The following is a 25,091-nucleotide window of genomic DNA, read 5'->3' as shown; positions in this document are numbered from 1 at the left end:
TTTATTCCTTGGAGAGCAGGAGGTTGAGAGGTAATCTTATAGACATGTATAAAATCATGAGGGGAATAGTTAAGGTCAATGCACAGTCTTATACCCAGAGTGGGGAAATCAAGAACCAGGGAACAGAGGTTTAAGGAGAGAGGGGAATGATGTAATAGGAACTTGATGTTTAAGAAAGAACTGCAGATGCTGGAAAATCGAAGGTAGACAAAAATGCAGGAGAAACTCAGCAGGTGAGGCAGCATCTATGGAGCGAAGGAAATAGGCGACGTTTCGGGTCGAGACCCTTCTTCAGACTGATGTGGGGGTGGGGGGGACACCCCCCCTCACCCCCACATCAGTCTGAAGAAGGGTCTTGACCCAAAACGTCGCCGATTTCTTTCCCTAATAGGAACCTAAGGTTCATTCACTGGTGGTTATTTGGAGAAAGCTGCCAGAGAAAGTAGTTGAGGCAGATACTGTAACGATACGAGTTGGGCCGAAGGACCTGTGTCACTCTAAGACTGCCAAGATCATAGTTGATTTTTTTTTAAATCTCAGTGTCACTCATTCAACTACATGGATAACATAAAATATCATTGTACCTAAACACCTAATGGCAAACAAAGCACCCAATAACATAATGTCAGAACAATACTGAAGGTGCCTTTCCCTCAGCACCACCTCATCCTCTTGAACCATGTTGATACTAATTTGTCTTGTACTTCTTGCGCCATTTCTCCACTGCAGGTTTTCTCTTTTCAATCATTTTATGTAACATATTTATGCCGAACTGGGATAGTCGGAACCATTCCGGAAACAGATTGTCCACGAAGAAATGCTGCAGGAACAGTTAAGATAAAGTTTTGTCAGAATATTTCAGCACCTTGTTGCAGCCCAACCATTGGACGCATCAGCGCCAAAATTGCACAACTAAACAACAAAATATACCTTTCAAATCCTGAGCAGGTTGCTGCATGAATTGTAACTAGGGGCAGGACTGCAGAGCTCTCTGGATAGTTCACCTATTAGGATAAGTCTGGAGAAAAGGAGGCTTGCCTCTGCTATTGCTCCTTATGCTATAGACATTCATGTGGGAGTGAGCAGTGAGGGGTCTTCAAGGCTTGTGAGCCATTGGAGCAAATGCGTGTTAGTCAAATAGCCAAACCTAAGATGCATATTGCCACCATCAGCAGCATGGCTGTGGAGTTGTCGAGTTGGAGTCAGAGCAATTTTGGTGCTGCTGGAGTCGGAGTCAGTAAAAAAGTCCCGACTCCGACCTCAACATAAATTTCAGAGACTACGTAAATCGGAAAAAACTTAACTACCAATGCATTTAGTTTTAATTTCTATTGCACTTGAGAATTCTATTTTATCATAATTTAGCCATTTAGCTCATATCTGTGGCCTTAGTTTAATACATTTTGGAGTAATGCTTTTATAATTTTTATTTAATTCAATGCAAGTTTAATTTTGTCATAGTCCTATATGTAATTTTTTTTTTCTTTTAGCATAATGAATTACGCTTTTTTTTCCAAGAATAAACAATAAATAAGCCACAATAGCATAGCTACAACCATTAGACTCAAAGCTTTAAGGACATGGGTTTAAAAGGTAGACTGATGATTCATGTAGTTCTTATGAAATGCCATCTTGTGTAATGTCATCATAGCAGATTTAGAATTATTATACCTAAGGGTCGGAGTCAGAGTCGGAGTTGGATACACAAGAAATCAATAAGTCAAAGTCGGCGGTACACAAAAATGCTGGAGAAACTCAGCGGGTGCAGCAGCATCTATGGAGCGAAGGAAATAGGCAACATTTCGGGCCGAAACCCTTCTTCAGACAAAGTCGGCGTCGGGTGTTTTAGGTATCAACTCCACAGCTCTGGTCAACGGGAAGACTCGTTAGTTAACTCCCAACCTTCCTCCTATAGCTAATCCAAATTTCAGTTCATTAATTTCTTCACAGGTCAAAAATAAGGACATGTTCTCTACAAACTATCTCCCACAATGGCAAGCATAAGTAGAAGACACACTTTGATGGGATTACAAAGTGTTCTTCTATAGTGTTCTTCACCTTACCTCAACATCGCTCTGTTTTTCATTTCCTCACCTTGGAGTGAAACTGCGGTTGTGTGGACATCAACTGTGTCAGCGTATCTTGTACTTGATGGATAGGAAAGGTTTAGAGGGATATGTACCAAACATGGGTGGGTGGAACTAGTATAGATGGGGAACCTTGATCAACATGGACTAGCTGGGCCGAAGGGCCTGTTTCCGTTCTGCATGACTTAAGATGTGAACCTAGGTGCAGTGCAGCCTATGTGACATCGTAAGGTCTAATCCTTTACTCATTGGATGCCATCTTACATGAGAAATGACCAGATAGTGATCAGCAGAAGAGTTCCCCTCAGAGTTCCCACATTCACTTGGGGTTGTTGCAGCATCTTAAAACTTATTCCAGTTAAATAAAAACAAAATAGAAATGGATTTGCATTGTACAACCTGACTCCAAACCGTCATATACAGATTAATAGTGTAACATTTCATTGTCTACATTTAGCACTTACTTGAAGTGCATGTGATAAGCAGCCACTAGCCAGCTCTGTTATTCCAACAGTGTTCACAGCTTCTCGGACATAGTCATCTGCTTGCTTCACAAAAGAATTGACTTCTGTATCATGGGTCAAGTTGGTGGAGACCACGAGTGGCATCACACACTGCAAAACAATCAAGTTCAAGTTCAAGTTCCATTTATTGTCACATACACCAATTGGTGCAGTGAAATGTGAGTTACCATGCAGCCACACAAATAAAATAAAATGAACACAACACTATAGAATTTATCATGAACATCTCCCAACAATATCCATCACACTGACATTGCACAGATTAATTCTGTACATCTCTCTTATTTGGTTGAAAATACATACCTTTGCATTACATTGAAGTTGTGACATATTTTCTACCATCTTCACGAACATAAGAGTCCAAACAGTGGGAGCAGGAGTATGCTATATGTGCCTTCATTCTTGCTTTGCCATTCATCAAGGTCATGGTTTATCTCAAGGTTTATCTGTTTTGAATTAACTCAATAAAGTCTCCATGACAATCCAGGGTAGAGAATGCAAAGGATTCCACACCCTCTCTGTGAAGAGATTTCTCTACATCACAGACTTAAATATCTGAGACTAACTGCTGATTCTAGTCTCCACAGCAAGGGGAAAACCTGTTATCGTCTATCCATCCTACTGTTATCAGTTTCAATCTCTCTTCATACAGCAAACCATCATCTCTGTAGAATTTTCTTGGTTTTTCTTGGTTTCTTGGTCCTCCAAAATATTCCAAATGGAATTTAAACTGGAGGTGGTGGAGGGAGGGCTTAAGCCAGAAAGGGTTATTGGGAAGAAAGAGCTACTTTAAATTTAGTTGCATCTGGTTGGGTAACTATAGTAGGGTGGAGATTATTCCATGCTTTAATTGTGCGGGGGAAGAACGAATTGCTGTACACATCTGTCTTTGTAGCTGGGATCACAAATTGGATCGAATGCCCTCGTCTGCTCCTAATTGGTTTGGGTTTGGTGTAGGTCTTGTAATAGAAACATAGAACATAGAAATTAGGTGCAGGAGTAGGCCATTCGGCCCTTCGAGCCTGCACCGCCATTCAATATGATCATGGCTGATCATCCAACTCAGTATCCCGTACCTGCCTTCTCTCCATACCCTCTGATCCCCTTAGCCACAAGGGCCACAATCTATGTTGAGCTGACCATTTAACATTTTGTAAAAACAGGTCAAACGGTGAGCTTCACGTCTGTCTTGGAGAGGGTACCACCCCAGAGAATTCAGAAGTTTGGTGACACTCGCTTCTCTCTCATAGGTGTTAGTAACAAATCGAGCTGCCTGTCTTTGGACACGTTCGATGGAAGAAATTTTTTTATTTGTGTATGGGTCCCATGCAGCAACTGCGTAGTCCAAATGAGGTCTAACGAGGGTGAAGTATAGCTTCTCCTTGACAGAAGTTGAACAATGATGAAAGTTGCGCCTCAGAAAGTTTAGGACGCCTGTTGCTTTCACCATTGCATGATGAGTCTGACCATTCCAACGCAGATCATTCTGCAATTTGATGCCAAGATACTTGGTTTGTTTGGATTCTTCAAAGGTGGCACCAAGTATATTGTAAGATGTAATGGGTTCAGAATAATGGGTATGCCATTGGAAGGAAATATCTTCACCCAGAGGCTGGTTAACCTTTGTAATTTCCTGTCCAGAACGCTGAGCAGATTCAGTCATTGCAATCATTCAAATAGTGATCAATTGATTTCTGACCGCCACCATGTTCAACATGACCGATCTGTATGTATGTCTGTGTAAAACGGCCCTTGTCCTCCTTGTTCTGGACTTCCCGATGTTGGGGAAGTCCAGAACAAGGGGTCACAGTTTAAGGAGAAGGGGGAAATCTTTTAGGACCGAGATGAGGAAAACTTTTTTCACACAGAGAGTGGTGAATCTGTGGAATTCTCTGCCGCAGAAGGTAGTTGAGGCCAGTTCATTGGCTATATTTAAGAGGGAGTTAGATGTGGCCCTTGTGGCTAAAGGGATCAGGGGGTATGGAGAGAAGGCAGGAACAGGATACTGGGTTGGATGATCAGCCATGATCATATTGAATGGCGGTGCAGGCTCGAAGGGCCAAATGGCCTACTCCTGCACCTGTTTTCTATGTTTTTATGTTGATCACAGCTTTTGAGTTAAGTCAATAGAAAAACAGTAGGGAACAAGATGCTAATTTTCTAGTATGCAAATGACCATAACTTTTTTAATACTGAAGATATGAAAGTGAATTAGGTAAATATAAAAGGTTTATCTTGCGATGTAAAGCGCCTTGAGTATTAGAAAGGCGCTATATAAATCCCATCCATTATTATTATTATTATCTGGTGGGATAAATTACAGGCTTGATTTTTAAAATCTTAAAATTTTGTAATATTCCTACCTAACTTCAATATTTCCAAGTAAGAAGAAAGAACAAAACTTTTTTTTTTTTGCCATACCTGTGTGATAATTCCCTGCGGCTTGTACTCTGCATTCAGTGCTCGAGAAAAGAAGTTAACAAAAACCTATGAAAGATAAATATTTTGGATTGAAGAATGGTGAGTAACTGCTGGGTCCCCTTCACCCATTATTCAAAAGTTTCAAGTTGATCACCTGCGAGCTGACATCTGGGAGGAGAACCATCGGCTACCCCCAGCTACGTTACAAGGATGTGTGCAAGAGAGATATGAAGGCGCTCGGCATCAATGTGGAGTCCTGGGAGAGCCTTGCAGCTGACCACACGAGGTGGAGCGGTACCCTAAACCAACATCTCAAAACGGGGGAAGAGAAACTGCGGCCGACAAGCGGGCGCGCAGACAGGAGCGCAGCAACATCAACAGATCAGAGACCACACACAAATGAGATGTTCAAGAAGGAACTGCAGATGCTGGAGGATCGAAGGTAGACAAAATTGCTGGAGAAATTCAGCGGGTGCGGAGTGAAGGAAATAGGCAACGTTTCGAGCCGAAACCCTTCTTCAGACCGGTCCCGGGGAAGAGTGGGGCTATTTTGAAAGTTATCGACCCGAAACATCGCCTTGTTTCCTTCGCTCCATAGATGCTACCTCACCACTGAGTTTCTCCAGCATTTTTGTCTACCTAAAGAGCTAGTAAAGGTGAAATGAATGATTCTGAAATGTTTCAATCTGATTTCTACACTCAACAGTAATCAATGGTTCACTCTCCAAGCCCAATGTTGGAGAACAGCGTTGCTTGCAGTGGTTAAAACTTCTGGACCGCAGGTAATTGGAACATTGAGCCACCATGGCAGTGGAGTAATTAAAGGTCAGGTCATTAAATAAATCTAGAATTCAATTAAAATAAAATTCTCATTAATGACAAACTTGAAACTACCACATTGTTGTAAAAAATGTACAACTTATTGTGTAAGTTTCATAAAAGGTTACCTTAGTCGCTGCATACATGGTAAGCATGGGGTGTGGATGGGATCCAGCTTCTGATGAGATGTTGATCACGACACCTTTCTTCCTGCCAAGTTTCCAAACAAAATACTGAACAGATGATTCTGATTCTAAAATGCAACTCGCATTTTAATTATGTGCAGTGTATTGAATGTCTAGAATGGTAAATGGACTTCAGCTGTCTGAATTTAAACAATGGAAGTATTCCCACTCTCAATCCCTCAACATTGAAGAGCACAGTTTAAGTTATAGAAACATAGAACATAGGTGCGGGTGTAGGCCATTCGACCCTTCGTGCCTGCACCGCCATTCAATATGATCATGGCTGATCATCGAACTCAGTATCCCGTACCTGCCTTCTCTCCATACCCCTGATCCCTTTAGCCACAAGGGCCACATCTAACTCCCTCTTAAATATAGCCAATGAACTGGCCTCAATTACCTTCTGTGGCAGAGAGTTCCAGAGGTTCACCACTCTCTGTATAAAAAATGTTTTCCTCATCTCGGTCCTAAAGGATTTCCCCTCTATCCTTAAGCTGTGACCCCTTGTCCTGGACTTCCCCAACATCGGGAACAATCTTCCTGCATCTAGCCTGTCCAACCCCTTAAGAATTTTGTACGTTTCTATAAGATCCCCCCTCAACCTCCTAAATTCTAGCGAGTACAATCGCTATTGTGCCCCTGTCCCACTTAGGAAACCTGAACGGAAACCTCTGGAGACTTTGCGCCCCACCCAAGGTTTCCGTGCGGTTCCAGGAGACCAAAACTATACGCAATACTTCAGGTGTGGTCTCACCAAGACCCTGTACAACTGCAGTAGAACCTCCCTGCTCCTATACTCAAATTATTTTGCTATGAATCCTAATGTAGATGGATTCAATGGAAGGGAGGTTGGTCTGTGTGATGGTCTGGGCTACGTCCAGTAACAATAAAATAATAATCTATACAATCTGAGTTTACCATAGTACCCCACAACCTTTGCCTCTCCTGCTTCCTCCACGGTTAGACTGGATAGTAAATTAACACTAATCTCACAAATGACAAGCTATTACTGTACCTTTCAAGCATCTGTGGCAGGACAATGCTGGTCATCTGCCAAAGAGTACAAAGGCATGCGTTAGGCACACATACTTGCAAAGGAGGAAACATTAAATGCCACCTACTTCACATTTTAATTTTTTTATAAACTTCCCAGAATTATCAAAATGTGAAAATCGGTTCCCAGCCTTTTCCTGGCAATCAAGAAACTTGAATTTGTACTGAAGCTATGTCATAGCAGAATAATTAATCGTACTCCATGAACATACGCAGGAATGTCTTCAAACAAAAAAATCGACACTTCAGGTGGAGGACAGAACCATGTTCCTGGGTGAGTGGGCAAATGTTTGGCAGATGCAGTATAATGTGGATAAATGTGAGGTTATCCATTTTGGTGGCAAAAACAGGAAAGCAGACTATTATCTAAATGGTGACCGACTAGGAAAAGGGGAGATGCAGCGAGACCTGGGTGTCATGATACACCAGTCATTGATAGTGGGCATGCAGGTGCAGCAGGCAGTGAAGAAAGCGAATGGTATGTTAGCTTTCATAGCAAAAGGATTTGAGTATAGGAGCAGGGAGGTTCTACTGCAGTTGTACAGGGTCTTGGTGAGACCACACCTGGAGTATTGCGTACAGTTTTGGTCTCCAAATCTGAGGAAGGACATTATTGCCATAGAGGGAGTGCAGAGAAGGTTCACCAGACTGATTCCTGGGATGTCAGGACTGCCTTATGAAGAAAGACTGGATAGACTTGCTTTATACTCTCTAGAATTTAGGAGATTGAGAGGGGATCTTATAGAAACTTACAAAATTCTTAAGGGGTTGGACAGGCTAGATGCAGGAAGATTGCTCCCGATGTTGGGGAAATCCAGGACAAGGGGTCACAGCTTAAGGATAAGGGGGAAATCCTTTAAAACCGAGATGAGAAGAACATTTTTCACACAGAGAGTGGTGAATCTCTGGAACTCCCTGCCACAGAGGGTAGTCGAGGCCAGTTCATTGGCTATATTTAAGAGGGAGTTAGATGTGGCCCTTGTGGCTAAGGGGATCAGAGGGTATGGAGAGAAGGCAGGTACGGGATACTGAGTTGGATGATCAGCCATGATCATATTGAATGGCGGTGCAGGCTCGAAGGGCCGAATGGCCTACTCCTGCACCTAATTTCTATGTTTCTATGTTCCCAGGATGGAAATGTCCAACACTAGAGGACATTAGAAACACATAAGGTGAGAGGGGGGGTGTTGAATGGAGGTGTGCAGGGCTAGATTTTCTTTTTACACAGATTAGTTGGGGCCTGGAACGTCAAGAGTCAAGATTATTTTGTTGTTATATGTCCTGGACGGGACAATTAAATTCTTACTTGTTGCAGCACAACAGAATATGTGAATATGTAAACATAGTATATAACGGGGAAAAAAAGGAAAAAGTTCAATAAATAACTAATATAAAGCAAATAACAAATAATAATATAGTCTTTTGCAGTTTGGAGCTCAGACCTTATTCAATGTTGTATTTAATAGCCTGATGGGGAAGAAGCTCAAGGGTTCAAGAGACATTTATTATCATATGAACCAATTGGTACAGTGAGATTTGAATTACCAAGCTGTTCCTGAACCTGGACGTTACAGTTTTCAGGCTCCTGTACCTTCTTCCTGATGGCAATGGTGAGATGAGTGCGTGGCCAGGATGGTGTGGGTCCTTGATGATTTTTGGCTGCCTTTTTGAGGCAGCGACTACGATAGATCCCTTTGACGGTGGGGAGGTCAAAGCCGGTGATGGACTGGGCACTGGTCAGGGGAGGCGGATTTGATAGTGGCATTTAAGAGGCTTTTAGATAGGCACTTGCAAATGCAGGGAATCGAGGTATATGGGTCATGTACAGCCACATAACAGTTTAACTTGGTATCATTTTCAGCACAAAGAGGGTGGTCCAAAAGGTGCTTGTGCAAACAGGATGCATATATTTTGTTAAATTCCAAGTTCAAGTTCAATTACATTTATTGTCACATACAACAATTGGTGCAGGGAAATTTGAGTTGCCATACAGCCACACAAATAAAATGAAAAGAACACAACACTCTAGAATTTAACATGAACATCCCCCACAGCGGAATTAACGTTTCCAACTGTGAGGGAAGGCAATAAAATTCAGTCATGCTTCTATGAAAGAATCTCATGAAAACAGCACATTCCAGTTGTACAACTTTCAACAGAAGAATTTGGTTATATAATGGAAATACCTACCATTGGCACAGAAAGGGCGTTGCAGTTCATGATATCAGTAATTGCCTGAAACATTTTAAAAATCATTTTACAAATAGAAATGTATTTACATTTTGCCTTCTAATTTTTCTCTCACCACCCCACCCTTAAGTCATTGATCCTCAATAAGATGCAGTTACATGAGGATACTCATCTATCTCACTGAGTGGTACGTTTCCATGTGGGACAAGGGTATGCGTAATGGCAATTCAGTTTACTGTGTAGCCTCCCTTCACAATTGTTCCCTTCAATATTCTCAGCATAGCCCAGCCAAGTTAAAGCAGTCAAGAGATTGTACTTGGAGAGCTTTTTTTTTTTTTTAATATTTATTTTATTAGAAGCAATTGTACAAGGAGAAAGTAATCAACATAACAATTATACATTTTTCATACCGCTTCAATTTTAACATTTTATAAACTAATAACTAAATCGGTTAACCCTAAATCTAGGCAATGTTTTTCTCTCCGTTTAATGGGATAGACCTCATTTTAAAAACATGGTGGGCGATCGCTGGTCAGTACAAACTCATTGGGCCGAAGAGCCTGTTTCTGTGCTGTATCTCTAAACTAAATGATCTATCATGTGTGGATTCCATTTTGGTCGAACTATAATAATAATAATGGATGGGATTTATATAGCGCCTTTCTAATACTCAAGGCGCTTTACATCGCATTATTCATTCACTCCTCAGTCACACTCGGTGGTGGTAAGCTACTTCTGTAGCCACAGCTGCCCTGGGGCAGACTGACGGAAGCGTGGCTGCCATTCTGCGCCTACGGCCCCTCCGACCACCACCAATCACTCACACACATTCACACACATTCACACACAGGCAAAGGTGGGACTGTTCTTGATTAGTACAATGGGCTAATTAATTTAATGATATAACACACAGACAAAGGAAAGATGCAAAGTACTGTACCTTTCTCACATTTGGGACATTCAGAAAGTAACATGGAAGCACATCATAAGTCTTCCCAACATTGTTTACTGGAACAAGGAGAATTTAAATTAAAAAATAATTTCAACAACAAATATTCAGTTCAGAAATTCCCTTATTTATTGGCTTGTGTCACTGACTGCTGCTCCCACTTTTTAAGAGTGAGTTATTTGTGTTTTTTGTTTTAATTTTGTTTCCATTATATATTTTCCTTAGCTCTCATTTTCCTTATATTGCCTAATCTCCCACACACAAACAAATCAGGGAAAAGAGTTGTGTCGGAAGGAACTGCAGATGCTGGTTTACACTGAAGATAGACACAAAATGCTGGAGTAACTCAGCGGGACAGGCAGCATCTCTGGAGAAAAGGGTGACGTTTTGGGTCGAGACGCTTAGAATGGATGGGTGATGTATTGGTTCTTCTTCTTCTTGCGTATGGCGTGCACAGCCTAAAGTTGTAGGACAACTTGTTCTATTTGATCTAATTTGATTGTGCACGCCAGGTTGATTGTATTTGTCGAATCAGGGCGGACCACGTGAAGGTTGCAATCTCCCACCCCATGTATCGGGTTGAGACCCTTCTTCAGTCAGAATTCAGACAGAGCCTGAAGAAGGGTCTTGGTCTGAAATGTCACCCATTGCTTCTCTCCAGAGATGCTGCCTGGTCCCGCTGAGTTACTCCAGCATTTTGTGTCTATCTAGGTATGTTGCAAAGCCTACCTGAAGCGTCGTTGAAAATCTGCCGCTGCGGGTGTGCGCGATTTTGGCGCCGTTTAGAGGGGGGCGGGTTTAAAACGCGATTTTCGCTAGGCTGTTCAAATCGAAGATGTTCAGCCTAGTTAATTATTAACGAAAAATCGCTGGAAGACCCCGTCGCAAAAGCTATTATTAGTTTTAAAGGCCTCGTATAATAGTTATAGTAGTTTAAAAATCAATCTCTAAACCCGCGACCGCCAGCAACCGCAGGGTCTCATAAAGCAAACCACAGAAGGTAGGCTGTATATTTTTACATTAAAAAGGGCTTCTAAAGATCCCTTTATACAAAGTTTAACATTGCGAGTAGCTCAGTTTGGGCCCATTATATCCCGCAGTATTTTTCTGGGCATTTGGGGGCACAAATCTACCGCAATGTGAACGTTCTAAACCAGCGCGTTCCACGGGGACCACTGGAAAGCTGATTTAAATGGGCATTTATTTACAGCAATTGAACACTAAATTCCTTCCATTTGGTCTATAAATTAATGTAAATGAGATTTAAAAATCATGTTTTATTGTGAATTATTTGTGAATATTATTTGGACATTTAGGCTATTTAAAAATGTTAATCATTTATTAAGAAATGGATAGATGTTTAGATCTAGTAATTGAAGTCTGAAATTAGCTACAATTAGGTAACTAACTAATTATATGCTTTAATTTCAGGTCATCCAAGTAAGATTATTTTATATTTGTTTCAGAATGCTTCACTCTATGATAACTGAAAATTTCATTCAGTTCTCTTAATTTTTAAGAAAGTTATGGGCTTTTGACTGTTCACGATCACAGCTTTTTTGTTATGTCCATAGAAAATCAATAGGGAACAAGATGCTCATTTCCGAGTATGAAAATGGCCATAACTTTTTAAATACTTGAGATATGAAAGTGAATTAGGTGTCAAATTAAACTTATTTTTATGCTTTATCTGATGGGATAAATTACAGACTTGATTTTTAAAATCTCAAAATTTTGTAACATTGCTAGTCTATCTTCAGGGAAAAGGATTCTTCCTATTTTGTGCATGTGAGGGTTGATTTTCCTTGCCATTGTTTAGGGACTCCCTTATGAAGTGTGAAAATTTGCCATAATGTAAAGTCTAAATGAATTACCAAGGATTCCAATGTTCAGATCCTTCAGTGCTGCTTCAATAGGTCCATAGATGTCAGGTCCGGAGGTGAAATCAGCCTGAACGATCTTGGTCTTCTTGCCCTGTTGCTGTTCTGTAATTACCCCAAAAAATCAAGTATCAATCCACCGAGTCGAGTCGCTCTGCATGCTCTTCCATCCACATGTACAAACATACTGTACAGGATAGAAGCTTCCCATTCAGCCCATTTTCAACACAGCATCTTTGAACCTAGAAACAGGCACTTCTGCCCATCAAGTCCACGCTAACCATCGACCACCCGTACACTAGTTCTATATAATCCCAGTTTTGCATCCTACACAATAGACAATAGGTGCAGGAGTAGGCCATTCGGCCCTTCAAGCCAGCACCGCCATTCAATGTGATCGTGGCTGATCATCCCCAATCAGTACCCCGTTCCTGCCTTCTCCCCATATCCCCTGACTCTGCTATCTTCAAGAGCCTTATCAAGCTCTCTTTTGAAAGCATCCAGAACCGGCCTCCACCGCCCTGTGAGGCAGAGAATTCCACAGACTCACCACTCTCTGTGAGAAAAAGTGTTTCCTCATCTACGTTCTAAATGGCTTACCCCTTATTCTTAAACTGTGGCCCCTGGTTCTGGACTCCCCCAACATCGGGAACATGTTTCCTGCCTCTAGCGTGTCCAAGCCCTTAACAATGGCTGTTTAAGTATAGATGGCCGTGCAACGCTCCTGCTTCAAACTTCTGAAGCAAACTTTCCCAAGAGAAATCCTTCTTGTTGCTGAGAGGCTGTTGCCTCATGGGCTCGGTTGAGCTCCTGCTGAGGTGGCAGGACACTCTCATGAAGAGGGAGGAAGCAGCGAGAGGATCAGAATGTCCAGACCCTTAACAATCTTATATGTTTCAGTAAGAATCCCTCTCATCCTTCTAAACTCTAGAGTGTACAAGCCCAGCCGCTCCATTCTCTCAGCATACGACAGTCCCGCCATCCCGGGAATTAACCTTGTAAACCTACGCTGCACTCCCTCAATAGCAAGAATGCCCTTCCTCAAATTAGGGGACCAAAACTGCACACAATACCCCAAGTGTGGTCTCACTAGGGCCCTGTACAACTTTTTGACAAAAATGTTTTGTCAGTTTAATCCCACTCCCCTGTCCAGGAACGGGGTACTGATTGGTGATGATCAGCCACGATCACATTGAATGGCGGTGCTGGCTTGAAGGGCCGAATGGCCTCTACTCCTGCACCTAATGAAGCAAATTTTCCCCTTCATGCATTTATCCATCTTTTGACAACAGGCAATTAATGTTGCAATATTGTCTGCTGTGAAGCAGCAGAAATAATTTCTAAAGACCATGACGTAAAATGTAGTCAAACATTCATTACTGATCCATTGAATATTTGATTTTATTAGTAAAACAGGTTCTATCCATTGCTGCAAGAAAGAGCTGCCCCGGGCTCAATGGGCCGAATGGCCTTCCTTCTTGTTTCCTACCTATCTCTTTTGCTGTGGCGTTCAGCTTCTCCAGCGAACGGCTGATTAGCACAATATTGAGTCCTCTTCTTGCCAGCTGGGAATGAGAAAAAGAACGAATTGCATAAACACATTACTTCAACGTTGTGGTCAAGGCCCTCACTGATCCCAAAACATACACAATGGGTCTGCTGGCATTGCGTTTAAATTATTGGATTAGTAACCGAGAACGCGGTTGAATGATCCAGAGACACAATGGCAGCAGCTAGGGGAAATTTAACTATGTAACTATATCCCTTCATGAGTTTTCACTTAACCAACGGCAATGTTATGAAAAACCCACCTGGATCGCAAACTCCCTTGGAGAGCTCAATGTACAATCTGCCAATCAGACACATAGGCGATTCCAGACCCACCAATTCTTGGAATTACTTAGTCATTAATGTTCGGATTAGTCATCCTTTAGCAAGTCACCAGGTGCCCCAAACACCGGCCACCGAATGGTGAACGAGGTCTGATTGACCTGGACGTTGACACGTTGGCCTGGCTCGCCTCAACGGAGCTGCAGGTCTAAAAGACGTACGACAGAAGAAGAACCCCAAACAAACAAACCAAAAAAACTTAAGGATAGTGGACTAAATAGATGCCATAATAAATAGTTTCAACAGGAGAAACAGTACCTTAAGGTTTAAGGTGAAGGGGGTCACGATTTAATAGAGTGGTGAGTCTGTGGAATTCTCTGCCTCAGAGGGCGGTGGAGGCCGGTTCTCTGGATATGAGAGCTAGATAGGGCTCTTAAAGATAGCAGAGTCAGGGAATATGGGGAGAAGGCAGGAACGGGGTACTGATTGAGGATGATCAGCCATGATCACATTGAATGGTGGTGCTGGCTCGAAGGGCCTAATGGCCTACTCATGCACCTATTGTCTATTGTATACTGAATCTGAGTGGTAACCTTTTCACACAAAGTGTGGTGGGTGTATGAAACAAGGAGGAGGTAGTTGAGGGTGGGACTATCCCAACGTTTAAGAAACAGTTAGACAGGTACATGGATAGGACAGGTTTGGAGGAATATGGACCAAGTGCAGGCAGGTGGGACTAGTGTAGCTGGGACATGTTGGCCCGTGTGGGCAAGTTGGGCTCAAGGGCATCTTTCCACACTGTATTGCTCTATCACTCTAAGTTCAGTTGCCATGAGATAGTAAAGAGTATTGGAATTCAGATTAGTCAAATAGTTCTACCACAGATTGAGCACAGACCAAACAAGTTGAACCTCTTTTTCAGTTTCATTCTACCAAGACCGATGGAGGAAGAGGTGTACATTACCTCATGAGCGTAGGCTTTTCCAATCCCGTTGGTTGCACCTGTTACAACTAGAAAAAACAACCGATTTAAGACCCATTTTATTGAATATAATTTCTTTTTTTACTCTTTCTCATCACTGATGTTAACAAGGGATAAAAATAGAAAAGGACACCAAGTGTTGGAATAACTCAGCAGGTCAGGCGGCATCTGTATTGTATTGAATTGTATTGTATGTATCTCTGGAGAACATGGATGGGTGACATTTCGGGTCAGGATCCCTTTTCAGACTGATTGGAAGGGGTGGAGTCTAGCTTTCTTTCCCCCCCCCCCCCGCACCCTCACCTACTATTTGTCTGAAGAAGGCTTCCAACCCGAAACATCACCTATGCATGTTCTCCGGGGATGCTGCCTGACCCACTGAGTTATTCCAGCACTTTGTGTCTTCTTGATCAACATGAATGTTTTGGGTAATGGGTGAAGGGGACACAGTTATTCCTCAGCATTCTTCAATTAAGAATATTCGTCTTCACTAACTTATTAACTTATTTTCTCGAGCACTGAATGCAGAATACAAGCCGTGGGGAATTATCACACGGGTATGGAAAATAAAATGGCTAAGTTTTGTTCTTTCTTCTTACTTAAAAATATTCCATGTGAATGTATTTTTAAAAGCTACTAGACCAAGTGGGACCCGTTGGGTCCCGTCCCCTCAACGTGCGGTTGTGGTGGGGGCTGCAGCGTCACACACACACTAACCACCCCCAGCCCCCACACACACACACTAATCCCTTTTGATCTTATATTAATATTTTTAATTCGCTCCTTTTCCCCATCCCCCGCCCTATCCACTCACGCATAGCCCCCAACCGTGCAGGCGCGGCTAGAGAGGGACAGGGAGGGGGATTAGAGAGAGAGGGGGGTAGAGAGGGATGGGGTGTAGAGGGTGACGGGGGCAGAGAGGGAGGGGGGGCAGAGAGGGAGGGGGGGATTAGAGAGAGAGGAGGAGTGGGGTAGGGAGGGAGGAGGTAGAGGGTGAGGGGGGGTAGAGAGGGAGGGGGTAGAGGGAGGGGGGGGGGGTTAGAGAGGGAGAGGGTGAGGGGGTAGAGAAGGAGGGGGTAGAGAGGGAGAGGTGGTAGAGAGGGGAGGTAGAGAGGGAGGGGGGTAGAGAGGGAGGGGGGTTAGAGAGGGAGAAGGGGAGGGTGAGGGGGGTAGAGATGGAGGGGGGCAGAGACGGAGGGAGGGGGGGGGCATAGAGGGAGCGGAGTAAAAATATTCAATGTGGATGTGATCAGAACTTTAGATAATAACAGTTCTTTGCACTGAGATTATGGGGTGGAAGATTGCAACCTTCACGTGGTCCGCCCTGTTTCGACTAATGCAATCAACTTGACGTGCACAAACGGAAGATCAAATAGAACAAGTTGTCCACCAACTTTAGGCTGTGCACACCACACGAAAGAAGGAGAAGTAGCACTGAGATTATGGATGTCTTTTTCAAAGCTATTATTGTGGGCAGCTGTGAACTGTTTTTAGTGATATTGATTAAATAAATGTTGGCTGAAACATTGGTCCAGAATTATCTTAAAAGAATGATTTTATACTCACCTAAGGGAGCAGATGAAACTTATGTTTCGTGTCTAATAAACCTGCCAGTGCAGTAATTGCTCTGCCTATGTATGCAGTTAGATTATTGTGCATGAGTCTCTGGAGTTTTTTTTTAATTTTTTTTATTTTTTAATTCTTTATTTATATAGCACATTTTTAGTCAACTTGCATTGACCCCAAAGTGCTTCACATAATTACATCCACACACACAGGCAAAGGTGGGTGAAGTGTCTTGCCCAAGGACACACACAGGCAAAGGTGGGTGAAGTGTCTTGCCCAAGGACACAACGACACTATGCACTCCAAGCGGGATTCGAACCAGCTACCTTCCGGTTGCCAGCCAAACACTTAGCCCATTGTGCCATCTGAGTTGGGTGTGACCCAAGACTCAGAACTGCTGTAGAGACTCAGAACTGCTGTAGATTTGGGAGCAACAAACAGCAGCAGGAGCTTAGCAAGAGATACGACTGATTGGCTCTAGCCCAAGTGGGAGGAGAGAAGTGAAAACAGTTAAAGTAGAGGCCAAGGACAGGCAGACTTTACTCAGAACTGCTGTAGGTTTGGGAGCAACAGCAGCAGCAGCAGCAGGAGTTAGCAAGAGATACGACTGATTGGCTCTAGCCCAAGTGGGAGGAGAGAAGTGAAAACAGTTAAAGTAGAGGCCAAGGACAGGCAGACTTTACTCAGAACTGCTGTAGCTTTGGGAGCAACAGCAGCAGGAGTTAAGCAAGAGATACGACTGATTGGCTCTAGCCCAAGTGGGAGGAGAGAAGTGAAAACAGTTAAAGTAGAGGCCAAGGACAGGCAGACTTTACTCAGGACTGCTGTAGTTTTGGGAGCAACAGCAGCAGGAGTTTAGCAAGAGATACGACTGATTGGCTCTAGCCCAAGTGGGAGGAGAGAAGTGAGTCAGTGCCGGGAAAACAGTTGAAAACTGAGGAATTTGGTTTGTAAATTGGTAAATCAGGCAATTTATCAGTCAATTTAAGCAAGACGGCTCTTGGGGAGCGGCAGTGAGGGAAGTGTCCTGTGAGAAAAGTGTGAGTCTTTGGCTCGAGAGTCTTCGAGGAGGCTGCTGAGGAGAGGAGATCACGCAACACGCTTGAGAGGGAGAGACGAAAGAAGGAGATGTCAGGCAAGCTGATTCAGTGCGATGATTGCAGTATGTGGGAGGTCAAGGACACCGCTGGTGCCTCTGGCTGCTACAAATGCGAGAAGTGCATCCAGGTAGAGCTCCTGAAGGGCCATGTTGGGGAACTTGAGAAGCAAATGGATGACCTCCGGTTTGTCCGAGAAACGGAGTCGTTCCTCGACAAGTCCTACAGTACGATTGTTACACCTAAGGTACTGGAAGAGAGAAGGTGGGAGATAGTGAGAACGGGAGGGAAGCATGGAATGCCAACGTCCCCGGGTGTTGTACCTCTTGTGAACAGGTTCACCCACTTAGAAGCTGTCGGGACAGAAGAGGTGTTTACACTGGGCGGCGGACTGGCTTGTGATGCGAATAGGGCTGTTGAGCCAAAACCAAAAAGGCCTAAGGCAGGCAACGCCATTGTAGTGGGAGACTCCATTGTGAGAGGTACGGACAGGGGTTTCTGCGGCAACAGACGGGATGCGAGGATGGTGTGCTACTTTCCTGGTGCCAGGATCCAGGATGTCACGGACAGAGTGCAGAAAATCCTCAAGGGCGAAGGTGAACATCCGGAAGTGGTAGTGCATGTCGGCACAAACGATGTCGGAAAGAAGGGGATGAATATTCTGCAGCGTGACTTTAGAGAGCTCGGAAAAATGCTGAAAAGCAGGACCTCCAGGGTTGTTATCTCCGGTGTGCTTCCCGTTCCTCGTGCTGGCGAGAGCAGGAACAGGGAGATACGGGACCTGAACGTGTGGCTGAGGAACTGGTGCACGGGGCAGGGATTTAGATTCTTAGATCACTGGGATCTGTTTTGGGGTAAGGGGGAACTGTACAAAAGGGACGGATTGCATCTTAACAGGTGTGGGACCAGCATTCTGGCAGGCAGGTTTGCCACTGCTACACGGGTGGTTTTAAACTGAATAAGGGGGGTGGGGTGTCGAATGGGCTAGTGGAGGATGGAGTTAAAGGGAAAGGGTTTCTTAAATGTGTGAGCGTAGAGACAGAGGGGTGTAAAATGAGGGTAGAAGCAATAGGTAGCAAGGTGAAAAGTAAAAGTGGCAGGCAGACAAAACCAGGGCAAAAATCAAAAAGGGCCACTTTTCAACATAATTGTATAAGGGGTAAGAGTGTTGTAAAAACAAGCCTGAAGGCTTTGTGTCTCAATGCAAGGAGCATTCGTAATAAGGTGGATGAGTTGAATGTGTAGATAGCTATTAATGACTATGATATAGTTGGGATCACGGAGACATGGCTCCAGGGTGACCAAGGCTGGGAGCTGAACATCCAGGGATATTCAGGAGGGATAGAGAGAAAGGAAAAGGAGGTGGGGTAGCGTTGCTGGTTAGAGAGGAGATTAACGCAATGGAAAGGAAGGACATTAGTTTGGAGGATGTGGAATCGGTATGGGTAGAGCTGCGAAACACTAAGGGGCAGAAAACGCTGGTGGGTGTTGTGTACAGGCCACCTAACAGTAGTAGTGAAGTTGGAGATGGTATCAAACAGGAAATTAGAAATGCGTGCGACAAAGGCAAAACCGTTTTAATCGGTGACTTCAATCTACATATAGATTGGGTGAATCAAATCGGCAAGGGTGCTGAGGAAGAGGATTTCTTGGAATGTATGCGGGATAGTTATCTAAATCAACATGTAGAGGAACCAACGAGAGAGCAGGCTATTTTAGACTGGGTATTGAGTAATGAGGAAGGGTTAGTTAGCAGTCTTGTTGTACGTGCCCCCTTGGGCAAGAGTGACCATAATATGGTTGAGTTCTTCATTAGGATGGAGAATGACATTGTTAATTCGGAAACAATGGTTCTGAACTTAAAGAAAGGTAACTTTGAGGGTATGAGACGTGAATTGGCCAAGATTGACTGGCAATTAATTCTAAAAGGGTTGACGGTGGATATGCAATGGAAGACATTTAAAGACTGCATGGATGAACTACAAAAATTGTTCATCCCAGTTTGGCAAAAGAATAAATCAGGGAAGGTAGTACATCCGTGGATAACAAGGGAAATCAGGGATAGTATCAAAGCGAAGGATGATGCGTACAAATTAGCCAGAAAAAGCAGCATACCGGAGGACTGGGAGAAATTCAGAGACCAGCAGAGGAGGACAAAGGGCTTAATTAGGAAAGGAAAAATAGATTATGAAAGAAAACTGGCAGGGAACATAAAAACTGACTGCAAAAGTTTTTATAGATATGTGAAAAGAAAGAGATTAGTTAAAACAAATGTAGGTCCCTTGCAGTCAGAAACAGGTGAGTTGATCATGGGGAACAAGGATATGGCGGACCAATTGAATAACTACTTTGGTTCCGTCTTCACTAAGGAAGACATAAATAATCTGCCGGAAATAGCAGGGGACCGCGGGTCAAAGGAGTTGGAGGAATTGAGTGAAATCCAGGTTAGCCGGGAAGTGGTGTTGGGTAAATTGAATGGATTAAAGGCCGATAAATCCCCAGGGCCAGATAGGCTGCATCCCAGAGTACTTAAGGAAGTAGCTCCAGAAATAGTGGATGCATTAGTAATAATCTTTCAAAACTCTTTAGATTCTGGAGTAGTTCCTGAGGATTGGCGGGTAGCAAATGTAACCCCACTTTTTAAGAAGGGAGGGAGAGAGAAAACGGGGAATTACAGACCAGTTAGTCTAACATCGGTAGTGGGGAAACTGCTAGAGTCAGTTATTAAAGATGGGATAGCAGCACATTTGGAAAGTGGTGAAATCATTGGACAAAGTCAGCATGGATTTACAAAAGGTAAATCATGTCTGACAAATCTTATAGAATTTTTCGAGGATGTAACTAGTAGCGTGGATAGGGGAGAACCAGTGGATGTGGTGTATCTGGACTTCCAGAAAGCTTTCGACAATGTCCCACATAAGAGATTAGTATACAAACTTAAAGCACACGGCATTGGGGGTTCAGTATTGATGTGGATAGAGAACTGGCTGGCAAACAGGAAGCAAAGAGTAGGAGTAAATGGGTCCTTTTCACAATGGCAGGCAGTGACTAGTGGGGTACCGCAAGGCTCAGTGCTGGGACCCCAGCTATTTACAATATATATCAATGATCTGGATGAGGGAATTGAAGGCAATATCTCCAAGTTTGCGGATGACACTAAGCTGGGGGGCAGTGTTAGCTGTGAGGAGGATGCTAGGAGACTGCAAGGTGACTTGGATAGGCTGGGTGAGTGGGCAAATGTTTGGCAGATGCAGTATAATGTGGATAAATGTGAGGTTATCCATTTTGGTGGCAAAAACAGGAAAGCAGACTATTATCTAAATGGTGGCCGACTAGGAAAAGGGGAGATGCAGCGAGACCTGGGTGTTATGGTACACCAGTCATTGAAAGTAGGCATGCAGGTGCAGCAGGCAGTGAAGAAAGCGAATGGTATGTTAGCTTTCATAGCAAAAGGATTTGAGTATAGGAGCAGGGAGGTTCTACTGCAGTTGTACAGGGTCTTGGTGAGACCACACCTGGAATATTGCGTACAGTTTTGGTCTCCAAATCTGAGGAAGGACATTATTGCCATAGAGGGAGTGCAGAGAAGGTTCATCAGACTGATTCCTGGGATGTCAGCACTGTCTTATGAAGAAAGACTGGATAGACTTGGTTTATACTCTCTAGAATTTAGGAGATTGAGAGGGGATCTTATAGAAACTTATAAAATTCTTAAGGGGTTGGACAGGCTAGATGCAGGAAGATTGCTCCCGATGTTGGGGAAGTCCAGGACAAGGGGTCACAGCTTAAGGATAAGGGGGAAATCCTTTAAAACCGAGTTGAGAAGAACGTTTTTCACACAGAGAGTGGTGAATCTCTGGAACTCTCTGCCACAGAGGGTAGTCGAGGCCAGTTCATTGGCTATATTTAAGAGGGAGTTAGATGTGGCCCTTGTGGGATCAGAGAGTATGGAGAGAAGGCAGGTATGGGATACTGAGTTGGATGATCAGCCATGATCATATTGAATGGCGGTGCAGGCTCGAAGGGCCGAATGGCCTACTCCTGCACCTAATTTCTATGTTTCTATGACTTTCTGATGCATATGTCAAGGATGCTTTTGAGCCAGATTCACAACTTACATACTTTAATATTGAACATGTACTCATTGCCAAAATATTTATAGCAAAATCCAGTAGTTGCTGGAAATCTAAAATAAAGCCAAGAAATACTGGAAGCACTCAACAGTTCAAGTAACACCAGTAAGAAGAGAAACACAACCGATGTTTGGAGTCCAGGATCTCCTACTCTCTGGAATGTTAAATATATTTGTTTTCTCATTTTTTAATTATAATGAAAGTGCTTGAAATGAATAAACGTGGGAAAAACTAAGGAGATGGTGGTTGACTTCAGGAGGGCGGGAAAACAACACCATACACCTCTGCACATCGATGGAGCTGATGTGGAAAGGGTCAGCAGCGTGAAGTTCCTAGGACTCCACCTGTCAGATGACCTGATGTCCACAACCAACACCACAGCACTGGTCAAGAGAGCCCAGCAGCGACTACACCCTCTCCGAAGACTACGTAAAGCAGGTCTCCCCACTACACATCTACGAACTTTTTATAGGGGGACAATTGAGAGCACATTAACCAACGGCATCACTTCCTGGTTCGGGTGCTGCAAAGCGTACGAACGGCACCAACTTGACAGGATTGTGAAGACCGCCAGCAGGATTATTGGTGCTCCACTCCCTTTCTTGCTGGACATATACAGGAAGAGATGTATCAACAGAGCCATCTCCATCATCAAAGACGCCTACCACCCATCGCATCACATATTCTCCATCCTGCCATCTGGGAAGAGGTACAGGAGCATTAGCTGCAAAACCAGCAGGATGCTCCTCAGCTTCTTCCCGCAGGCTATAAGACTGTTAAACGGACTTTGCCCCCTGCCAAAGTATCGCACACCAACCACCAACCTGGACAGAGCCACTGTCGTGCCGCTGCCGATCGGAACGCCTGTTGATGTTTAGTTGAGAGTAGTGTTAAACTTGTTCATGATACTGTATATGTATTTTTATTTCTATTTATTTATTTTTTACTGCACACTGAATGGACACTGGTTTGAGTAACGTTTTTTTGTTTCCTCTGGGTATGCGAGTACTCAGGAAAATAACAATAAAGATATACAACTAAACTAAAATACTCTATTTCTGCTGTAAGTAGACAAAAATGCTGGAGAAACTCACCCGGTGAATTTCACCAGCATTTTTGTCTACCTTCGATTTTCCAGTATCTGCAGTTCCAACTTCAACCCCTCTCTGCTGGTGCTGGTTCGGCTGAGTGCTTCAAATGTTTTCTGCTTCTACACCAAAATATTTACTTCAGATATTTGATTTTAAGTTTCGGAAAGAAATTTCCAGTTATAGATGCGGATTCTTCAAATGTGTGGCTAGGGCAGAAATGGCATTAAAACATAGAACGGGATCAAAAAGACAGCATGAGAATCTCAGCAAAAGCAAACCATAATCTTACCAGCCCATTCCCCAAAGTACGACAGATCTATCCGCCAAAATTTGGACAGAACATAAATCCTGATGCCTGATAGCAGATTCCAACTGAACTTTACCATGTAATAAAGGCATGTCAAAGCTCCAATCTGTGCAAAGACAGAATCCTGGAAAATATTAGTTAAAAAAAACATTTTCAGAATAGCCTCTGCAGAGGTTTAAAGTCCGTCTTGTCCGATGTTTCTCCACGGGTTGTTTGTATATGCAAAGTGAACCTGCCCCTTTCATTAATCCCAATTGGATCTTGCAATGATTGGCATTGTAGTCCTGTCGCTCTTGCAGCTTCACCTGTGAATTGTGACTCCGAAAAAAACACCCGTTAAAATCGAATTGCAGAACCAGCTCTTATTAAACAAAGCCTGCTCTTTCGATTAACTTGATGGATCGCACCATGCAGGGGAAGGAGTAAATTGGCCCTAGTGTGTGGCTTAGCGCAGAACACAGCCAAAGAGACCCGGGTTCTTGGTTCTTCTTCGTTTCTTGGTCCTCCAAAATATTCCAAATGGAATTTAAACTGGAGGTGGTGAAGGGAGGGCTTAAGCCAGAAAGGGTTATTGGGAAGAAAGAGCTACTTTAAATTTAGTTGCATCTGGTTGGGTACCTATAGTAGGGTGGAGATTATTCCATGCTTTAATTGTGCGGGGGAAGAACGAATTGCTGTACACATCTGTCTTTGTAGCTGGGATCACAAATTGGATCGAATGCCCTCGTTTGCTCCTAATTGGTTTGGGTTTGGTGTAGGTCTTGTAATCTATGTCGATCCTGACCATGGATGCTGTCCGGGGATTCCACGCCAGTGGCAAGGGTGTGCTTTGGGTAAAATTCTGATTTGGGGAAACTGTATTGAATGTATGTATGTATAGCCTCCGAGAATGTCAGGTGGAGTTTTGTATGGATCATGTATTGTCTATTTTTATTTCTCAAATAAAGTATATTTTGAAATTTAAAAGAAAGAGTTTGGTCCCATGTCCTGCATGAGTTTTCATAGAAACATAGAATATAGGTGCAGGAGTAGGCCATTCGGCCCTTCGAGCCAGCACTGCCATTCAATATGATCATGGCTGATCATCCAACTCAGTATCCCATCCCTGCCTTCTCTCCATACCCCCTGATCCCTTTAGCCACAAGGGCCACATCTAACTCCCTCTTAAATATAGCCAATGAACTGGCCTCAACTACTTTCTGTGGCAGAGAATTCCACAGATTCACCACTCTCTGTGTAAAAATTGATTTTCTCATCTCGGTCCTAAAAGACTTCCCTCTTATCCTTAAACTGTGACCCCTAGTTTTGGGCTTCCCCAACATCGGGAATAATCTTCCTGCATCTAGCCTGTCCAACCCCTTAAGAATTTTGTAAGTTTCTATAAGATCCCCCCTCAATCTTCTAAATTCTAGCGAGTACAAGCCGAGTCTATCCATCTTTTTTCACCCGGGTGCCCCGGTTTCCTCACATACTCTAAAGACGTACCCTTCCGTAAAATTGCCTTCCGCAAAATTGTAAATTGTAGGATAGTGTGAGTGCACAGGCGATCGATGGTAGGCGTGGACTCGGCGAGCCCTGCTGTATATCCAAAGGAAGATTTTGACATTGCGATAGACACAACATGCTGGAGCAACTCAGCGGGCCAGCCAGCATCTCTTGCGAGAAGGAATGGGTGACGTTTCGGGTCGAGACCCTTCTTCAGACTTTTCTATCTTCGATGTGAACCAGCATCTGCAGTTCCTGTGTAGGAAGGAACTGCAGATGCTGGTTTACACCGAAGATAGACACAAAGTGCTGGTGTAACTCAGCGGGAGAGGCAGCATCTCTGGAAGAAGCGTCTCGACTCAAAACATCACCCATTCCTTCTATCCAGAGATGCTGCCTGTCCCGCTGAGTTACTCCAGCATCTACAGTTCCTTCCTACGCATCTAATAATTGATATTTCCTGAAAACAGCCATGTCACACACATCATTGAT

At 43.5% G+C, this 25,091-nt stretch overlaps 1 protein-coding gene across 2 annotated transcripts; it reads right to left on the bottom strand.

The window, feature by feature from the left end:
* Positions 1–514: 514 nt before the first annotated feature.
* On the bottom strand, positions 515–23,350 carry LOC116969436 (very-long-chain 3-oxoacyl-CoA reductase-B-like). Of its 2 annotated transcripts, XM_033016322.1 has the most exons (11): positions 23,097–23,350; positions 14,903–14,949; positions 13,598–13,673; positions 12,103–12,213; positions 10,220–10,287; positions 9,280–9,324; positions 7,052–7,086; positions 5,980–6,061; positions 5,033–5,098; positions 2,552–2,701; positions 515–820 (listed from the first exon to the last, which is right to left on the bottom strand). In XM_033016322.1, the coding sequence occupies exons 1-11, from the start codon at positions 23,263–23,265 to the stop codon at positions 689–691; spliced, it is 981 nt and encodes a 326-aa protein (XP_032872213.1). In that variant the 5' UTR covers positions 23,266–23,350; the 3' UTR covers positions 515–688. The 2 variants fall into 2 exon arrangements, with proteins under 2 accessions (XP_032872213.1, XP_032872214.1); XM_033016323.1 differs by lacking the exon at positions 5,033–5,098.
* Positions 23,351–25,091: the final 1,741 nt, after the last annotated feature.

This window comes from Amblyraja radiata, unplaced genomic scaffold, assembly GCF_010909765.2.
Source record: "Amblyraja radiata isolate CabotCenter1 unplaced genomic scaffold, sAmbRad1.1.pri S43, whole genome shotgun sequence".
Taxonomy (NCBI): Eukaryota; Metazoa; Chordata; class Chondrichthyes; order Rajiformes; family Rajidae; genus Amblyraja; species Amblyraja radiata.
Note: the sequence above shows the minus strand (reverse complement) of the source record. Positions and strands in the feature narration are given on the sequence as shown.

What these genes read in the sequence shown, in the direction of transcription:
- LOC116969436 (XM_033016322.1), bottom strand. Translation starts at nt 23,265, where the DNA reads ATGTTTTTTTTAACTAATATTTTCCAGGATTCTGTCTTTGCACAGATT. An exon ending in ACGCCCTTTCTGTGCCAATG is followed by an intron (nt 7,087 to 9,279) that starts GTAGGTATTTCC and finishes ACTCTTTGGCAG; the next exon opens with ATGACCAGCATTGTCCTGCC. An exon ending in CGCAGGGAATTATCACACAG is followed by an intron (nt 2,702 to 5,032) that starts GTATGGCAAAAA and finishes ATTGTTTTGCAG; the next exon opens with TGTGTGATGCCACTCGTGGT.